This window comes from Hydractinia symbiolongicarpus, chromosome 10 (genome assembly GCF_029227915.1).
Source record: "Hydractinia symbiolongicarpus strain clone_291-10 chromosome 10, HSymV2.1, whole genome shotgun sequence".
Lineage (NCBI taxonomy): Eukaryota > Metazoa > Cnidaria > Hydrozoa > Anthoathecata > Hydractiniidae > Hydractinia > Hydractinia symbiolongicarpus.
The window spans coordinates 26410293-26428849 of record NC_079884.1 but is presented as its reverse complement, the minus strand read 5'-3'; the positions used below and the strand labels follow the sequence as shown (position 1 = coordinate 26428849).

The 18557-nt window shown below is 32.8% G+C and overlaps 1 protein-coding gene across 1 annotated transcript; it reads left to right on the top strand.

Moving 5' to 3' along the window:
* Positions 1–494: 494 nt before the first annotated feature.
* LOC130612228 (nonsense-mediated mRNA decay factor SMG7-like) lies at positions 495–18248 on the top strand. Its single transcript, XM_057433528.1, has 22 exons — positions 495–653; positions 5869–5900; positions 5988–6042; positions 8343–8417; positions 9418–9472; positions 10488–10559; positions 10674–10752; positions 11375–11461; positions 11800–11871; positions 11996–12074; positions 12611–12694; positions 13241–13326; positions 13501–13550; positions 13660–13973; positions 14315–14382; positions 14699–14759; positions 15318–15434; positions 15522–15582; positions 15672–15709; positions 15790–15911; positions 16481–17070; positions 17729–18248. The coding sequence occupies exons 1-22, from the start codon at positions 598–600 to the stop codon at positions 17822–17824; spliced, it is 2349 nt and encodes a 782-aa protein (XP_057289511.1). The 5' UTR covers positions 495–597; the 3' UTR covers positions 17825–18248.
* The last annotated feature ends 309 nt before the right edge of the window (positions 18249–18557 follow it).

The window sequence follows — 18557 nt, the reverse complement described above, 5'->3', positions numbered from 1 at the left end:
ATGTGTTACTTATAATCCCGCAGTGAAGTTTTAAAGGCAGGTTAGAGTAAGTACGGTATGTGTATTCCGGAAACCAACTTGTATATACTCTAAGTTCGCATTCAATTTGCACAACAAGAGTATCACAACTTTTTATTTTTTAAATTTTTTATTAGAAAAGTTATGTTATCCATTTCATGGATCTGATTTGCACTAAATCTATTTATTATTTACTTTCTATTTGTCTATTTGTATTCTTCTTCTCTAGTCCATTCTCGTCCCCAGTGTCTCTTGGCCTCTAAGCCGTTCTTACGGACAAATTAATCACAAGGGCAAAATGCCCTCAACCTCGTCCCCAGGGGTTCTTGCTTTTTTAACATCATCCGGCAATAAACCCTAGGAACGAAGAATGAAAATGTGTCGCCCCTACAATACATTTAAAAAAAACGCCCGTGGGGCTACGGTGTAGGATGACGCACGGCGCAAAAAGAGGTTATTTACAGCTCCCTTTCAAGCCAGTTTATGACGTAACAAACGGTAATAAACTGTCCTGTCATTATGGTGTTTAAGGAAAACAACAAAATGGTGAAGTGAACAACAAGTTGTCAATCTGCTGCTATGGTCTCTGCCTCCTCATCCTTGTCTGTAGGACGTACATGTGTTCAAATATTAAGGTAAGGCTAGGTCTAGCAATAGCAATAACTGTTAAATGACCCAAAACAAATTTTAGCTAGCTAGCTAGCTGCAACGCGTCATTTCATCTATAAAAAAACAGGTAGCTACAGTTTGTCAGCTAGCTAATTAGGATATAATATAGTGCTATAACTATAGGTAGCTGTTTTACTAGATAGCTAACTATAGGTAAAAAATATTTCAAACCCTTAGAGAGTTTGTACCTCACAAGAGAGTTGGCATCTTAGCCGAGTGTCAACTATGAGGGTGCCGATAAGCCGCATACGCCGTAAAAAGTGCGGGCGTTTTCGGGCGAGTTCGGGGTTTTGAAAAAAAATCAAGTGTTTGCCCGAAAACCCCCGAATAGACCCGAACAATGCCGAAGAAGAAAAGAAAAACAGACACTAATGATTCAAAAAACTATAAAAATTAAAATAAACTTACTATGTGGTAGCGAAGTTCTTAAAAGAACTGTTTTTGATCGTTTAAAATAAGATTTACTTGATGAATAACTTATATATAAACTTTATAACTCCTTTATCTTCAGGCGTCTTCTTCCAACTATCGTCCGCATGGTATGTTTACAAGGGATTGCATTTTGGGAATGTTCCGGGCGAGTTCAGGAAAGTGCGGGCGGTTCTGGGATACAACCGCCAATTTAATTCGAAAAGTTGCCTGAAATCGCCCTTATATATATGTGGGCGTTTGCGGCTTATCGGCACCCTCTTTGTCAACTATTCACACCACTTTTTTTCTTGGGATTTGCAATTGCAATATTTTCACATTTTTTCGCTTGTCTGTCTTGTTTTGTAGTGTTGTCTGTGGAAGTTATTTGTTTTGTATTGTCCACGATGTGGAAGTTATTTGTTTTGTATTGTCCACGATGGCTGTCATACTTCGAGCTCTGCTACTTTGGCAGTTTCTTGGGTTTACACTAGGGCATAATTTTTAATCAATAATGTATTTATCTCCTAGTAAACTGAAATATATGTTTATTTCATTTCATTTCAGCTTATACAAGTTGCATGTCTAGCTAGCGTAGCGTATTACAATTCTATTACATGAGTATCTAAACAAACAGCTGACAGACGATCAAGCAACTCAGCTCACTATAAATAACTTTAAGATTTTGACAAATAAGCCATTTCTTAAAACAACTTTGCAAAAATACCAATATACCCCCATCGCGCAAATAATTTTTGAATTAATGTAAAAGAAACTAATTTAAAATGATTTACTATGTATATATATATATATATATATATATATATATATTATTTAAAAAAAGCAGGTTACATGAGTTAAGTTTTGTGGCTAGCCCATGTCTCTTTTGTCACTCGCAGTAGGTTTAGCTATTTATATGGTAAAAGTCATAAAAACTCGTGGAAATCCATAGGAATCCACCCATCAGGAAAGGTCATGGGATTTTTGCCGCTGCTCCAAGCCCGGTCGGGAAATTTACCCCCGTGAGCGCTATGTGCAATCACAAAAGCTTGTGCAAATTAGTTTGCGTGAGTGGTCAATGAAACAAAAAGTTACGACATGCACATGGCCATCTCCTTAGATTAGTTTTTAACTAGTGTGATGGTCTTCAGCTTGTTTTTTTTTTTTAGCAATTTATCTAGCTAAAGTTCCTTTTTCATTATAACATTTTGTTTTTTGTAATTAGTTATTTTCCCAGCAAATAAATTCTTACTTACTTACTTACTTACTTACTTACTGCTTGATCTGTAAAATAAAAATAAAAATAATCCAGTCATCGCTGATCAAAAATATCAACAAAAATACTCGATCGAGAGCCCTTAAAATTAGAATTTTTTTACGTCGGCAATAAAACAATGTGAGATTCATTTCAACTGATTTGCGTCAGAATTGTGTCGGCAATATTTTTTTGTAGTGAAATTGCTCTGTTCTGCCCAATCTTGGAACGCGGCCCGTCTTAAGACTGGCCAGGCCAATCTTCAGACAGTGACAAATGGGTAGCCAGTCTTAAGGCTGGACTGCCCAATCTATGGACGTACATGCCCAATCTTAGAACAATTGTGGAAGACAAACAGAACAATAAGATTTTTAGAATTTACCTCTTAATAGGAACTTTAAATTGAAACTTTTCTTGGAAAATTAAAAGGCCAAAAATTTATATATACCATGTATTATATGTTTAAAAAAATTGAAACTACTCAACCATATTATCTAGCTGGCTACATGAAAATAACAGCTAGCTAACTAATAATATGGTTGAATACGATTTTTCTGATTCTTCATAAGCAAAAACATTTTATTTTTAAAATTTAGCCACCACTACAAGCTGTATATAAATGCACTGTGTCCAAAAACTGGCCGGGTCAATTCAACAGTACCCAAAATATGATGTTTTAATGTGCCTGAGAATGTTTGTTGGGTCCTGCAAAAAACAGAGCTCATGTGGTACATCCCTTCTTTAAAATCTAAAAAAAATTTTTCAAACCCTTAGAGAGTTTGTACCTCACAAGAGAGTTGGCATCTTAGCCGAGTGTCAACTATGAGGGTGCCGATAAGCCGCATACGCCGTAAAAAGTGCGGGCGTTTTCGGGCGAGTTCGGGGTTTTGAAAAAAAATCAAGTGTTTGCCCGAAAACCCCCGAATAGACCCGAACAATGCCGAAGAAGAAAAGAAAAACAGACACTAATGATTCAAAAAACTATAAAAATTAAAATAAACTTACTATGTGGTAGCGAAGTTCTTAAAAGAACTGTTTTTGATCGTTTAAAATAAGATTTACTTGATGAATAACTTATATATAAACTTTATAACTCCTTTATCTTCAGGCGTCTTCTTCCAACTATCGTCCGCATGGTATGTTTACAAGGGATTGCATTTTGGGAATGTTCCGGGCGAGTTCAGGAAAGTGCGGGCGGTTCTGGGATACAACCGCCAATTTAATTCGAAAAGTTGCCTGAAATCGCCCTTATATATATGTGGGCGTTTGCGGCTTATCGGCACCCTCTTTGTCAACTATTCACACCACTTTTTTTCTTGGGATTTGCAATTGCAATATTTTCACATTTTTTCGCTTGTCTGTCTTGTTTTGTAGTGTTGTCTGTGGAAGTTATTTGTTTTGTATTGTCCACGATGTGGAAGTTATTTGTTTTGTATTGTCCACGATGGCTGTCATACTTCGAGCTCTGCTACTTTGGCAGTTTCTTGGGTTTACACTAGGGCATAATTTTTAATCAATAATGTATTTATCTCCTAGTAAACTGAAATATATGTTTATTTCATTTCATTTCAGCTTATACAAGTTGCATGTCTAGCTAGCGTAGCGTATTACAATTCTATTACATGAGTATCTAAACAAACAGCTGACAGACGATCAAGCAACTCAGCTCACTATAAATAACTTTAAGATTTTGACAAATAAGCCATTTCTTAAAACAACTTTGCAAAAATACCAATATACCCCCATCGCGCAAATAATTTTTGAATTAATGTAAAAGAAACTAATTTAAAATGATTTACTATGTATATATATATATATATATATATTATTTAAAAAAAGCAGGTTACATGAGTTAAGTTTTGTGGCTAGCCCATGTCTCTTTTGTCACTCGCAGTAGGTTTAGCTATTTATATGGTAAAAATTATAAAAACTCGTGGAAATCCATAGGAATCCACCCATCAGGAAAGGTCATGGGATTTTTGCCGCTGCTCCAAGCCCGGTCGGGAAATTTACCCCCGTGAGCGCTATGTGCAATCACAAAAGCTTGTGCAAATTAGTTTGCGTGAGTGGTCAATGAAACAAAAAGTTACGACATGCACATGGCCATCTCCTTAGATTAGTTTTTAACTAGTGTGATGGTCTTCAGCTTGTTTTTTTTTTTTAGCAATTTATCTAGCTAAAGTTCCTTTTTCATTATAACATTTTGTTTTTTGTAATTAGTTATTTTCCCAGCAAATAAACTCTTACTTACTTACTTACTTACTTACTTACTTACTGCTTGATCTGTAAAATAAAAATAAAAATAATCCAGTCATCGCTGATCAAAAATATCAACAAAAATACTCGATCGAGAGCCCTTAAAATTAGAATTTTTTTACGTCGGCAATAAAACAATGTGAGATTCATTTCAACTGATTTGCGTCAGAATTGTGTCGGCAATATTTTTTTGTAGTGAAATTGCTCTGTTCTGCCCAATCTTGGAACGCGGCCCGTCTTAAGACTGGCCAGGCCAATCTTCAGACAGTGACAAATGGGTAGCCAGTCTTAAGGCTGGACTGCCCAATCTATGGACGTACATGCCCAATCTTAGAACAATTGTGGAAGACAAACAGAACAATAAGATTTTTAGAATTTACCTCTTATTAGGAACTTTAAATTGAAACTTTTCTTGGAAAATTAAAAGGCCAAAAATTTATATATACCATGTATTATATGTTTAAAAAAATTGAAACTACTCAACCATATTATCTAGCTGGCTACATGAAAATAACAGCTAGCTAACTAATAATATGGTTGAATACGATTTTTCTGATTCTTCATAAGCAAAAACATTTTATTTTTAAAATTTAGCCACCACTACAAGCTGTATATAAATGCACTGTGTCCAAAAACTGGCCGGGTCAATTCAACAGTACCCAAAATATGATGTTTTAATGTGCCTGAGAATGTTTGTTGGGTCCTGCAAAAAACAGAGCTCATGTGGTACATCCCTTCTTTAAAATCTAAAAAAAATTTGACCCTCATAAAAATAAAAATACTGGATTAAGCGAGTTTAAGTGACATTCTTGAGTTCAGAAAGTTTTTATCGTAAAGAGAAAGGTTTAATTTAAATACAAAAGTGAAAAATATATATAATAGTGTTATTTGAGTTAGTTCACATTTTTATATGTTGTGTACATAGACCTTTTTAATGCTTACAATGTCTGTTTATTTCTTTTGTTTCATCATGTGCCTAAAATGCTATTGAACAGTCTATCGCGAAAAATTAGTTCCCTTGAATTAAAAGAAAAATTTGTGTGTATAGTTAAGTATGCTTTAAAAACTCTCCCCCAGGTTAATGGCAAACAGGTAATTATTTTAAGTCCTGCAAGGCATTTTAGAATTTTCAAAAGCATAAACTCATGAAACAGAATTCGTGAAACTCAAAAAAAGGTTTGTGCTCATAAAGTAACATGGAACATTTTGTTTGTCAAAATTTTTCCTTTATTGTCACTAATTTTTTTAGTTTTTTGTTTCAGAGAGTGTGAATCACTCAAGTTGTCTATCCAAGGTAAACATTCTAAATCTATATTCATATATTTTATATTTCTCATAAATAGATATTGCTTTTAATTACATACAAAATTTTGGATTTCAGGCAAATCAAGTCAAGTAGCTGATGTCTTCTCTGATGAGTTCATTGTTAGGCAAAGGTATGTTTTTTAGAAAGTTTTTACAAAGTGTCCCATGCACCTGTGAGTTTTAACTATTCTATTTATAAGCCTGAGAAAAAACCCGTAGAGAAAATCCACAGGAAGTAGGTTGCTGTTACACACTGCTACCATATTTGCCTCACAAATGGAAAGTTGGGTTTTAAAATATAGATAAATATGGAAAAAGAATAAATATTAAATTTTTACAAAGGAATTATTTCCTGAGAGACATCATTCAAACAAAGAATTATTTTGTGAACAGCTTGTTTTGTTTACATTTTTGGACTAAAATGTATTCACCAAAAATAGTTTTATTTTTTATTTTTGATATGACAGAAAATAGTTTGTTTAATTTATACTGAAGCAACATTGCATTGATACTTTATTTAACAACTGAACCCACTTTTAAATTTTAACATGTCGAAGCAAAGAAGTTAACTGAAAGAGTGTGTAGTTGAACTGCCCAGACCTCATATTTGTGTCCACCCTTTGTAAAGATCTCCTTTTTTTTTCTTCTTTTTTTTTTTGCAATTAAAAGCTTTAACGTAAAAAATGCACAATTAGTATTTTTTATAAAATTTAAGTTAACATATAGTATCAAAAAGAAATATATAGGGGAATATATATACTTTAATAATTAACATTTTATTGTCTATCTTACATTTTTAATAGTTCTGTTAAAAAAAAAATTGTTATAGTCATTTCTGCAATTGATCAATTCCAACCAGCTTTTGGGAAATTTATTTCCACGACTTGCTTTTTAATCCTTTTTGGCCCATGGTTTTTCAAACATATTACATTTTCATTTTCCCCTAATTTAAGGATTTTATAAAAATTTAAGCTGTAGTTGAATTTCCGCGCCCGAAGGCGTAGGAAATTCTTTAAAACCGTCGTTTTTTTCTTTCGGAGCATTTTTTGAGAGAAAATCGACCCTGGGATTTCACGCTCCTCTGAGAGGAGGATAGATAACTGACTAACTAACTAACCCTGTCCCAAATGGTCAATTGCAACGTCACAGATTTAAACTTCGTACCCAAGGTCCCTAAGTACTGGGAAGTCATCTAAATGACGTTTCAGGCCAAAATTGGTATTTGTTTTTGACAAAATTTGGCACAGTTAACAAAAAAAGTATGCTGAACATAATGGTGACATCATAATGTTGATTTTTGTCACCTAAATGTCATTTTAGGCCAAAATTGGTCCAAAAATTAAAACTACTTTATTTTCAACAAAATTTGACACAGTTAACGTATGCTGAACATGATGGTGACATCAAAATTTTGATTTCTTATTACCTAAATGTCATTTTAGGCCAAATTTGGTCCAAAAATTAAAACTACTTTATTTTTGACAAAATTTGGCACAGTTAACAAAAAAAGTATGCTGAACATGATGGTGACATCAAATGTTTGGTTTTTTGCCACCTTAAATGTCATTTTAGGCCAAAATTGGTCCAAAAATTAAAAAAACTAGTTCATTTTTAACAAAAATTGGCGAAGTTAACAAAAGAAGTATGCTGAACATAATGGTGACATCAAAATTTTGATTTTTGTCACCTAAATGCCATTTTAGGCCAAAATTGGTCCAAAAATTAAAACCACTTCATTCTCAGCCAAATTTGGCACAGTTAACAAATAAAGTATGCTGAAAATGATGATGATAGAAAGATGTGATTTTTTGTCACCTAAATGTCATTTCAGGCCAAAATTTGTCCAAAAATTAAAACTACTTTATTTTCGACAAAACTTGGCACAGTTAATAAAAAAAGTATGCTGAAAATGATGGTCACATCAAAATTTTGATTTTTTGTCAACTAAATGCCGTTTAAGACCATAAACGTTTTAATCGCAAGACTTTCAACCATAAATGATAGGCTGTATTTTTTGTTAGCAATTTCTTTTAAAATGTGAGTTTATTATGACACGTTTCGTTTTGTTTGCATTTGTTGTAAGATATAATGTCACTTGTGTGCTTCATGCACCAAACCTCTTCGAATGTTTGGCATGATAACACAACAAATTAGCAGGTTGTCATCAAATATTTTGGTAGCGAGCGGAAATTCTTAGAGCCCCAGGGCTTCTTGTTCTGATTAAAATGGCCAATAAATATGACTCTAAAAGGTATGGGACCTAAACAATTCGCATGAAGGTTCCTAATGGACTATTATAAAAAGGCAGTAGGTATCATAACCATTCAGCAGAGCAAAAAAGAATTTAAATGGAGAGAGCTGCAGTCATGAATGTCGTAAGATTTGTGAGTGTTTTTTTACTTTTTTGACGAAATATTCCTCTCTCTTTTAGTTTGGAAAGTCATTATAAACAAATCCTGCTGTCGGATGTACAATTTGCACTTGACAATAAAGTGGAGTTAGAACTGTAAGTAGATCTTTGTATTTCAACAAGTTATCACGTTTGGTCGTTCATACAAAAGAAGATTCGCCATTTCTGTGTTATTCAGATTTTTTGTCTTGAAAGCAAAGTAACCTGTATCCACAAACTTTTGATCTCAGTAGGTATTATCAAAATGTATTTTTTCATTGAGAATTTTAAGAATCTTTCGTTTGCTGTTTATAGTTAAATTCATTTCACGGTGAGTGAGACCAGTCTCTTTCTACATTTTACAAATGCAGATCCAATTTTTCTAAAACATAGCAGTAAATGTTTGAAGGGAAATTAAACCTTCATAAAAAGATTTTAATAGGGTTCGTTTTTCATGTACGACTTGAAAGTTGTAAAAAACTAAAAAGCTATATTTATTTTTTGCTGTCTAATAGTAGCTTGACTATTAATTTAAAAATATGTTAATATATGAAAAAGCTTAGAATTTATGTTTACAACTAGTCAGGAGATGATGTCAATTGTTTCCCACCATTTTCATGTTATTTCGCCTAAAAAACATAATTGCAATGCAATAGCTTTAGTAGTTTTATGTTAGTCAGACTTATTGATGATTACGTAATGATAATGATGATTTTTTTAAAATAATTGCATCAACATTTTTCAAATGAAACAACACCAAACAGAGAAGTTTCTTTCATGCATTTTAATCCAGTGAATCTGCATCATTTTGGGGAGGCAAAAAGGGGCATCCTTGATTAGGCACACCTTTTTTGTTGAGAATACTTTATGTTGAAATTTTAAAAGTCCAGACAACAGCGCTGCTGCATTGTTGTATTTCTATAGGTGTGTTTATACTAAGTAAATGTTTTCGTGTTACTAAGGATATATTAGTGTATATATTTTGTAGTAGCTTTCTGATAATTAATAATATTATTTGTTGAGAGTAAATTATCTGACAAATTTTTTACTTTTTTTACTTTTACTATTTTGTCTGCAACCTAATGTTTCTGTTTTAATGCATAGTTTTACAATTTAGATGGAACCGTGCTTTCAAAGAACATATTGATAGCTTCAGAAAATATATGAAAAGCGTAAGTGCCATAAATTTTAAGTAGATATTCAAAGTATAAAAATGTATAAGAATCTTAAGTATTATGATCTCCTAAATTACTTGTTTTTATATTTTGATTAATTTGTTTACATCGCATTACATTAATATTCTGAATATCCTTGAATGTCCTTTTACGTTGTCTTTTTCACAAATTTTAATGTTGTTTTCCATAATTTTGTTTAAAATGATCTTGCAGTTTGATACAGACCTTCATTAAAATGTAAATTGTAAAAGTTTTGAAATAACAACATGATTTTTTTATGATTGAAGCAATCAAGGTTTAGTTGAAAGATTTCCCCTTTTTGAAATATGTTAATTTTAAAAAATTTTTATACACCCTTTTTATCTGTACAGAAATTAAAAAAAAAGCATTTTCTGAGTTTCTGGAATAACAGCACACATACTGCATTGAATGCACATGTGTAACATCATAAATTTGTAACATGTTTAAAAGTTCACAATTTCTGCTTGAAAGTTCGTTTATCTTTATTTTATAGCTTAAAACAAAAATATGGTAGATAGTTTATTTTATTTTTACCTTTTATTGAGGAAGAGAGAGAAAGGAATTTTATCAAGGAAATTGGATAGATATTGCTAGGGATCCCAAGTGAAATGTTTAACAATGAACGAACCTTCAATATTAAGGACTTGAGCATGTTCATATTTTAAAAAAACCTGGACTTAAAAAGCAGAAACTTTACTGCTGTATACAATCAATATTTTTTGATCAGTTTAAATTTGACTTTATTGTATATTCTGCATTTCATCCTGGACATAATATTAGGTTGGTCATTAGATATGGCAAAAAATAGGTATTAAATTATTATTTGTACAGTTAGTTTAGACGACTAATAGAAGCACTTTTGGAACTGTGACACTTTCAGTAGGCCAAAATTTTACGTAAATTATAATAAGAAAAAACGGTTAAAAGAAAACCAATGTGTTGAGTTGATTAAAAACAGAATTCACTGTATGTTATATCTCTTCATTTTTAGAGTAATGAAAAAAGTGATTATCAAGTTAAATTATCTGTATTTATCGACATGTCTATTGGTTTTTACTTCCAAGTAAGTTTTCTATGACTGTTGTAAAAAGTAAGCTGTTCTATGTACAACAAATGAAATCAGTAAATGGAAGACATAGATACATATGGCAAGTGAAGAATTAATGTATTTTTTTAGCTCCTGCAAGAGTTTTGTGATGTTCATGATCTTGATCTTCCATATCACGGCAAAGGTAGCCAGCTTGGAATTTTACGAGGTATGTTGTGTATATCATTGTTATTAAAGGAAATAGAGATGATAGTTAAACTCCTGTTTTGCATTTCGCATGTAAATTGGTTTAGAAACAATTTGGTGAATTATAGAAAACGCAATCTTCAAATTAAATTTCTGAACTCAATCTGTAAAAAGATGAAACATTAGAATAGAATATGTATTTGAAAACAGAACAATCTAAAATGTCTGAATCTCAGTTTTAACAAGAAACCTATGATAAAATTATTTATTGACTGTGTTGATATTGTATGTAACTGAATTCTCTACCTCAAATCTCAGTGTAAACTTACCCCTCTTTTGCTTTATGAATAAATGTGTCTATTTCCAGATTTTGGAAGAACTGCATATTATCTTTATGACTGCAAATTTTTTGCACATATTTTATTATGTTTTTAACTTGTGGTACAGACATCAACGTTTTTAAAAATGTGCACAATTTCTTTTCTGCTTTTCAGGTTAGCTGATGACACTGTAAAATATACCTATTTTGTTAAAATTTCTACATATCCTACTAACAAACATGCAAATAAGTTCATGTGACAATCATATGTACGTGTATGAAAATAATTCTATTTCAATTTTTAAATTGATTTGATATTTTTTAGAACCAAAAGCAGTCCAGTCCTTAAAACCGAAATCAAATGCTTGTTTTTACATATGTCAAGACTGTTTGGTACACCTTGGTGACTTAGGTAAATGTTGTGCACTTTGATAAAATGAATTGTAATATTGATCCAGTTTTCCAACAGTTTTTGAAAAGACAATTTTGTCAGTCAAAAATAGTAAACCTTTTCGAAAGCTGTTATTAGTTGGCTAAAAAAAGGAGTTAAAGGGTTCCTGTTTGGAGCTGTTGTGTAGCTCAATTCATTCTCTATTTTAAACAAGAGCTATTTTATTTACAACCAATTCCTCTGGAGTTGAATGGCAGTCCAACAGAGGGGCATTATCCGTTGTCTAAGTGTTAAATTATAATATATTTTTAAAGAAACCAAACAAGAATATGCAATGAAGTTTTTGTTTTTGTTTTTAGCTCGTTACAGAAATAATTTGAAGCAAGCTGCATCATTTTATAAGTTAGCATCGAAACTGCTACCTGGAAATGGTATTGTTCTTCAGTTTGTTTGTTCAAAGAGATTTGTCTTTCAAAATTGTTATATTATTTAAAAGTTAAGGTAGAAAAAAATTATCTGTTTGCAGTTGTCACCTTGTTGTCTTTCTTTGTATAGGTCAACCATACAATCAACTTGCGATATTATCCAGTGCAGTCAACGATTCATTACATACTGTTTTCTATTATTGCAAAAGGTTTTTTGTAGAATTTATTTAAGTATTTTATATGTTCTATTGATCATGTTATTCAACCCAGTTATCTGATATTAAGGGAAAATTTTGTATACGGATGATTGTTAAGAAAGTTGTTAAAAATTTATTTTTTTTTAACACTAAAATCAGCATAGAAAGTAAAAATAAAAATTAAAAGTCATGAAACTAATTACTCTCACGAAACTTAATCACAAAATAAATAAAAAATTGTCATCCCAAAACAGCTCGCAACCTCGCATACCTTCTTAACAAAACATTTTAAAGGGCTAGTTTTGACTATGTTCTGTATAACAAAACATATATTTGCTTTTGTAAAAAATTGGACCCAACTTATTCAATTTTCTGATATTCAAGACATCTTTAGTTGACATCGCATGCTCCACTAAATTACTTGTGATGTCTGATTTTACCTTATTGAATATTTGCTTATTATTAGATTGCAATATGTAATTATATTTACAAATTGGTGTATTAATGTTCTGCATTATGTATTCAAGCTCTACTACATTCGTTTTTAGTATTTCCGTGCCGAATCCATTCCCTGCTGCAGCTTCCAACCTCCACAAAATATTCAATCAAATATACGCAAAACACAACCACAAGTATGTGAGATATTCTTTGCAACAATTCATACCTTGAATTTCCTCCGTCAAACTCTTGTCTGTGTAGTTTTTGTAAAAAATTGATACTAGTAAATTTGCAGCTTTGTAGCTATGTTTAACTGGCTCAGAAGATATTGTCTGCCAAGCACTTAGAAAAAAGAATCGCTCTGCATTGTCGTAGCTAACCAACTCAATTGGGGTTTGAAACCGTGACCTTTAGCACTTGAAGAGAACAGTTTAACATAGGCTATTAGTCAGCAAATTCTGTAGTATAGTTTGTTATGATGACTCGTCTCAATGGAAACTCGACATAAAACATAAAGTGTTTTTAAACCCAATGTACTGTTATTTTTTTTAACAGTACATTGGGTTTAAAAACATTAAAACTCATAACATTAAAATTCTATGCATGGAGAGTGACTCTCTGTAAACCACAATAACAAAATTTAATTTTTATGTTGTGTGAAATGCTTTTCCAATATTCTCCAACTGTATCGTGTTAGACAAGAATCGTGTATACGTTAAATAAATTTCGCTTTTACGTAGGATTTTATCCAAACCCAATATTACAGATGCTGATGATTTCATTGACTTATTTATTTATTTCAATGGATGTATATACATTAAGCAAGGTATGTAAACAGATGATTCTGTATGCTGTCTATTGATAATATTAACTCAAGTTAAAAATAGAGCTAGCTACACTGATAATAATAACTCAAACGTGTAAAGGATGGAGCTAGCTACATCACCCTCTGTTGAATGATTTGCAATATATTGTAAAACTATTGTTTATCTTTGTTTAGATATTCCGAAACTTGTAATTGTAAGAGATAAGCTTCTCCAGGATATTAAAGTATGTTTAATTTTTTAGTTTTTTCCAGAATCTTTTGCCTTGTAGTTTTTCTTATGATCTTATCACCCATTTATATTATGCTGACCACTGCAGTTTTTCATGATTATAGGAGATATTGTTAGAATTGACACAACAGCAAGTTATACTTATAGCTGGCATATGTATATTTACGTTGGATAAAAATAAGCACAACGACGGAGAGTGTATAACAGAAAACGAGTCCAGTGTATGGCATCTCATATTGTCGTTGAGTGTTGGTATCTTTCAAGCTTTTATTGAAATCTCAATTGAAATGTTGTTTCGCCAACCTATTCTGCTGGAAGATATGAAATTTTTACCAGGGGTTAAGCTACTATTTGATTGGATCATATCTTGCAATGTGGAAGGTTTGTTTGAAGAAGAACAGTTCCAAGAAAATCCAGAGTAAGTTTCGTAAACACTCGGAAAAAATACCCCTTCGATGGAGGGTGTTTTTGTTTCTGTTGCAATTTTGACGCCTTTAAGTAACCTCTTTTTTAAGCAAGGCATTTATTATTTTTTTACTTTACCTGAATTCGAGTTTATTTTATAGAAGTTGGGTAGAACGGATGTGTAATAGGGTTGCAAAGGCTGAAAAAACAAGCGTTTTTCTACCTGATAAGGTGTAAAACGTATACCCCTGCAATCAGTTTGTGCTAAAGATTTTTTTTCTTCCAAGACAATTCTTCCCGTAGTTGAATTAATTTTCAGACATTTACCAGCAACCTGTACTATTTCTCTTTCAGATTATTTAATCAGCTGACTGTATTTGGTAACGAGCTGCAGAAAATCTGCACAAAGCATGAAAAATCAGGTTTCTATTTTTTTCTTCTCAAGTTTTATCTTTGCCATTAAAATAGGGAACTGAAAAATTCAGTTGAAGGAATTAAGGAGAGTTAGATAAATCCTACAACTGATTCTAACTTGTCAGATTTTGTTACGAGAAGTGAAAACTTCGAACTATAGAATTATTACGTAAGAACTAAAATCGCATCAAGATTTAGCAAGGATGCAGTTCAACCTTCCCTGTATTCAATAGCTGTACTAGGAAATAAAGAAATAATGGTGACAACTCTGTAATACTATTATTAAAATTTCATTGTCAAAATGACCTTCTTTCATTTTTTAAGCACTTCCATTGATAGAAGATTGGGAAATGCATGGTGTCATACCTTTGAGACGGATACACAGGTTTGTGTTAATAAGTTATCAACGAGCGGTACGAATTTGAGCTACATCATACACAAAGAACAAAACGTAGAGGTTGAACTTTGAGCAAGCAATATCCTATCATCTCTAGCAAGAAAATGATCGGGAATTTGATTTTAAATCAATTACAAACGATACTTGGATGACATGACTAGTGTGAAGCGACTCATGGTGTGCTAACCCAAATTATACCACGAGGAATAGTTTGAGAAATATATTCTTAATCATTTTACTAGCGTTGTGGTATAGTCGAGGTCAATTTTATGCAAAAAAGACTTTAAGCCATTAAAATTAATATTTTAATGGCTTACTTCTAATTAGTTTTAAAAAGAATTGGATACGCCAACCACGTCACCCTTAAAAATTATTTTAAATCTAAATTTTTTTGAAAAAATAAAGTTTTTTCTCCGAGATAAGTGACTAAACGACCTGGTTTTTCTAAAAATGATCCAACTCTGAGGCTAAACAGAATAAAAAGTGTTGCTTATTCAAACGTTGTGTAAAAATTACTGCTGCGTTATCTTGTACTTTCATGTTTAGACGATATGATTTCGCTATGCAACCTTTAAAAGTGAATTCGGATCAGACGTGGTTGATACGGGTCACGAGAATATTAAACATTCTTGACTCGCTCACCTTAAAACAACAAGTCGCAAGGTATGCTACGTGCAGATGTTTTAAATCGCATTGTGTATATTGCTAACAAGCGTTTCGCAGTGTAACTGGTATTTTTTCCGTCTGTAGGTTTATCACTAAAGAGGAGGGTGAGCGGGGCACTTATAAATACATTTGTTTGGTACAGCAAGTAAGTTTTTTACATGATTCGAAGAGCAAAAAAAACATTGCGAATGGGAAATAAAAATCGGTGAAAATTAAAATATTTTCTTTTTTTAGAAAGCAAGTACCATACCGAACAAGTCAGAACGAGCAAGGTATTTAGTATTTCATTGACTTATTTACTTTTTATGTGTGTGTTTCTTTACTCACTGTTATCACATGTCTTGTTCTGAAGGTCGTTGTTCCGCACCGAGTCAGAAGAGTTTGGTATGGCTGCTGTACAAGGTCCAATTGCATCTTCTTATTCCTTGTTTGATACAATGTGGAATGCTAGCCTACACAGCACTCCTGCAGAAGGTATGTTGATACTTAATATGTCTACGTAGCAAGAAAACAAAACAGATATTATTTTGATTTTTCTGTTTAGTGTTCTATATTATTTATAGTTTTCAAGCTTTATTATTTCTTGAACACGATAGATTTGAAACATCGTAGCCCCAACAAAGGGGGTAAAATGGCATAGAGATTGCTCGAGTTATTTAAGTGTTGTCATGAACGGGTAATTTTTATGAGAGCGTCAGGAAAAAGAAAAAAGACTTCGAAGTGGCGAATATTTTCATAGTATTTTTAAAAATTTTTTTTGAAGCTAAAATCTGCTACAAACGTAGTAAAACCTTATTTTTATCTCTGTTTCTTTTATAAAGATGTTTTCATGAAATTTTACCATGAGCAATCTCTGTTTCGTTCTGTCATTTTACCGTCTCGAACCGCGGGAAACCAATCGACATAAAATAAAAATTCCGTGCTCATATCTTCAACATTCGTGTTCTTAAATAGTCAAGAAAATAAAAAACATCACTATTATCGCTTAATTTATGAATATTTTAGAAATCATAAATCATATTTTATCCATTTCTTATATTTAGAAGTTAAAAAGCATATGGATAGCACTGCTGATATCTCCACCTTGCATATGAAAGACACGCCCTTCATGAATCAACAGCCTCCACGTTTACCGTTATCTTCCACCATTTATGAGGGACAAGTAGTTTCACAGTATCCCAACATTGTACCAACAAATTTGTTGCCCGCGGTTGGTAAAATTCCTTTGTCTGGTCATGTGTTAAACTTGTCGTCCAGTTTCGATGAAGTGAACCTACTTCAGTCTTCGCCGACTGTAGTTCGGCCACCTCTTCCCATGCAACACCAGTTAGATCTGCGTGTGTCACATCATGACGTCAAACCCAACTCGATACCAATACAACCGCCATTTGCGTCCATGCAAAGCAACAATGTGCATCGATCAGCATTTCCGATGGTAGAACCAAGAATGAGACCGAACTCCATAATGAGTCATTCTCCGAGTTTTGGTGCCGTTGGTCAAAACATGAGAGGGCCTCCAGGCTTGCAACAACCTGTGCAGCCAGGACATTGGCCAATGGGTTCAAGGAATGTTCAACTTGGAATCTCCCAACCTCGTTTAATAGGACCCGAGCATGCCATGACTAGTGGGCAGGTAAACGTTTTAATCGTGCTTTGCGGACTCCACGTTTTTGTTATAAGTACCACGATTGTATGCATAGAAAAGGTCCAAATGATGCGAAACCTTGTATGCTTGGCTTATTCCCAGCATATTGATAGGATTCCGGAACTATAAAACACATATTTAGTGGGAAAAAACGTAGAAAAATATTCAGAAAAACGACAGAAAACATTTACTATCAATTTTCGATCCATATTCTTAGCACAATACCATAACATGGCATATCTCCTTAACGACAAATAGAACACCATGCCATTTTTAAAAACAATTTTCTATCCTTTTTCCAACGATTCAATTTATTGTTTATAACATTCAACAGTGCTAGACATCAGAACAGGATCACTTATTTGAGCTCATTAGATTCTGTTACCAAAGAGACTTTGTGCCGTCTTTGTGCCGTTTTTCGAAACAGAAGATGGCTTATTTGCGAAAGTTTTCTTTATTGTCAGAAAATTAGGCTTGAAGAGATTTGGATTTAAGATAAACAGCTAAATTTTTGCATTTTCATGGAGTTTTTGCAGGTGACGTGGAACCATTATTTAAGATCCATTTTGTTGAGATTTTTTTGGCAAGACCGCGAATGTATCTCTAGCTTTTTTAACGACTGGCTAATTTGTGACTTACTCTTTAGAGTATCTGGAGTTCAAATTTTGCGATCGGTCAAGGTGAATTATCTCCGTTAGAACAACTGTTGCAAGAACAACGTCGAAGTCAACTTCCGAAATAAGTTGCAATTCAACCGATGAGAAATCCATTTTGCACGATAGCGAAACACACGTGAACCAGGAGCAGTTGAAAGTTTGTAATTGGGATTTGACACAGTTGAGTTTTGGCCATTATAATGACAAGAAATTATAGACGCCATTTTAAATTTACATGGTACAAAAAACGCAAGAACATTGATGGTATTACGTTCGTTTACAGTTTTGAAGTCGTTATTTCGTCATGCCCTCTCACGACGTCAATAAATTGCCGTCAGTTGAATGCCGTCAGACTGCATCGTCAAGAGAGTTTTCGATCACTTTATAATTTTCACTAACGCGTCTCATTTTACCGAACTTACATCACGTGACTGTCGTTATCGAAAAAGCAGTCACGTGATGATTGTAAACACGTTCATATCTTTTGAAAAAATAGAAGTTGAATACCGATGTGATTATTTATTATTGATTTGTTATGCCTTAGAACACTTGTTCATGACTCGCCAAAATTAGTATATGTATTCAAGGATGTAACACGTGTTACATTCTCTGCGAATGTAGTCATCCTTTCATGCATTTCTTTCAATATGAGAAAAACTTGTTTTTCCTATTTCTATTACTGGTTTTCTTGATATTTTCTTTGTTAAAGCATCCCTTTCCTTCTTAAGAGGAGGCGTAGAAGGCGTACCTATTTTCATTTGCAGTACTCGTACAGACCCAATTGATGAAAGTATATCATGTTTAACAAATCGTTGATGG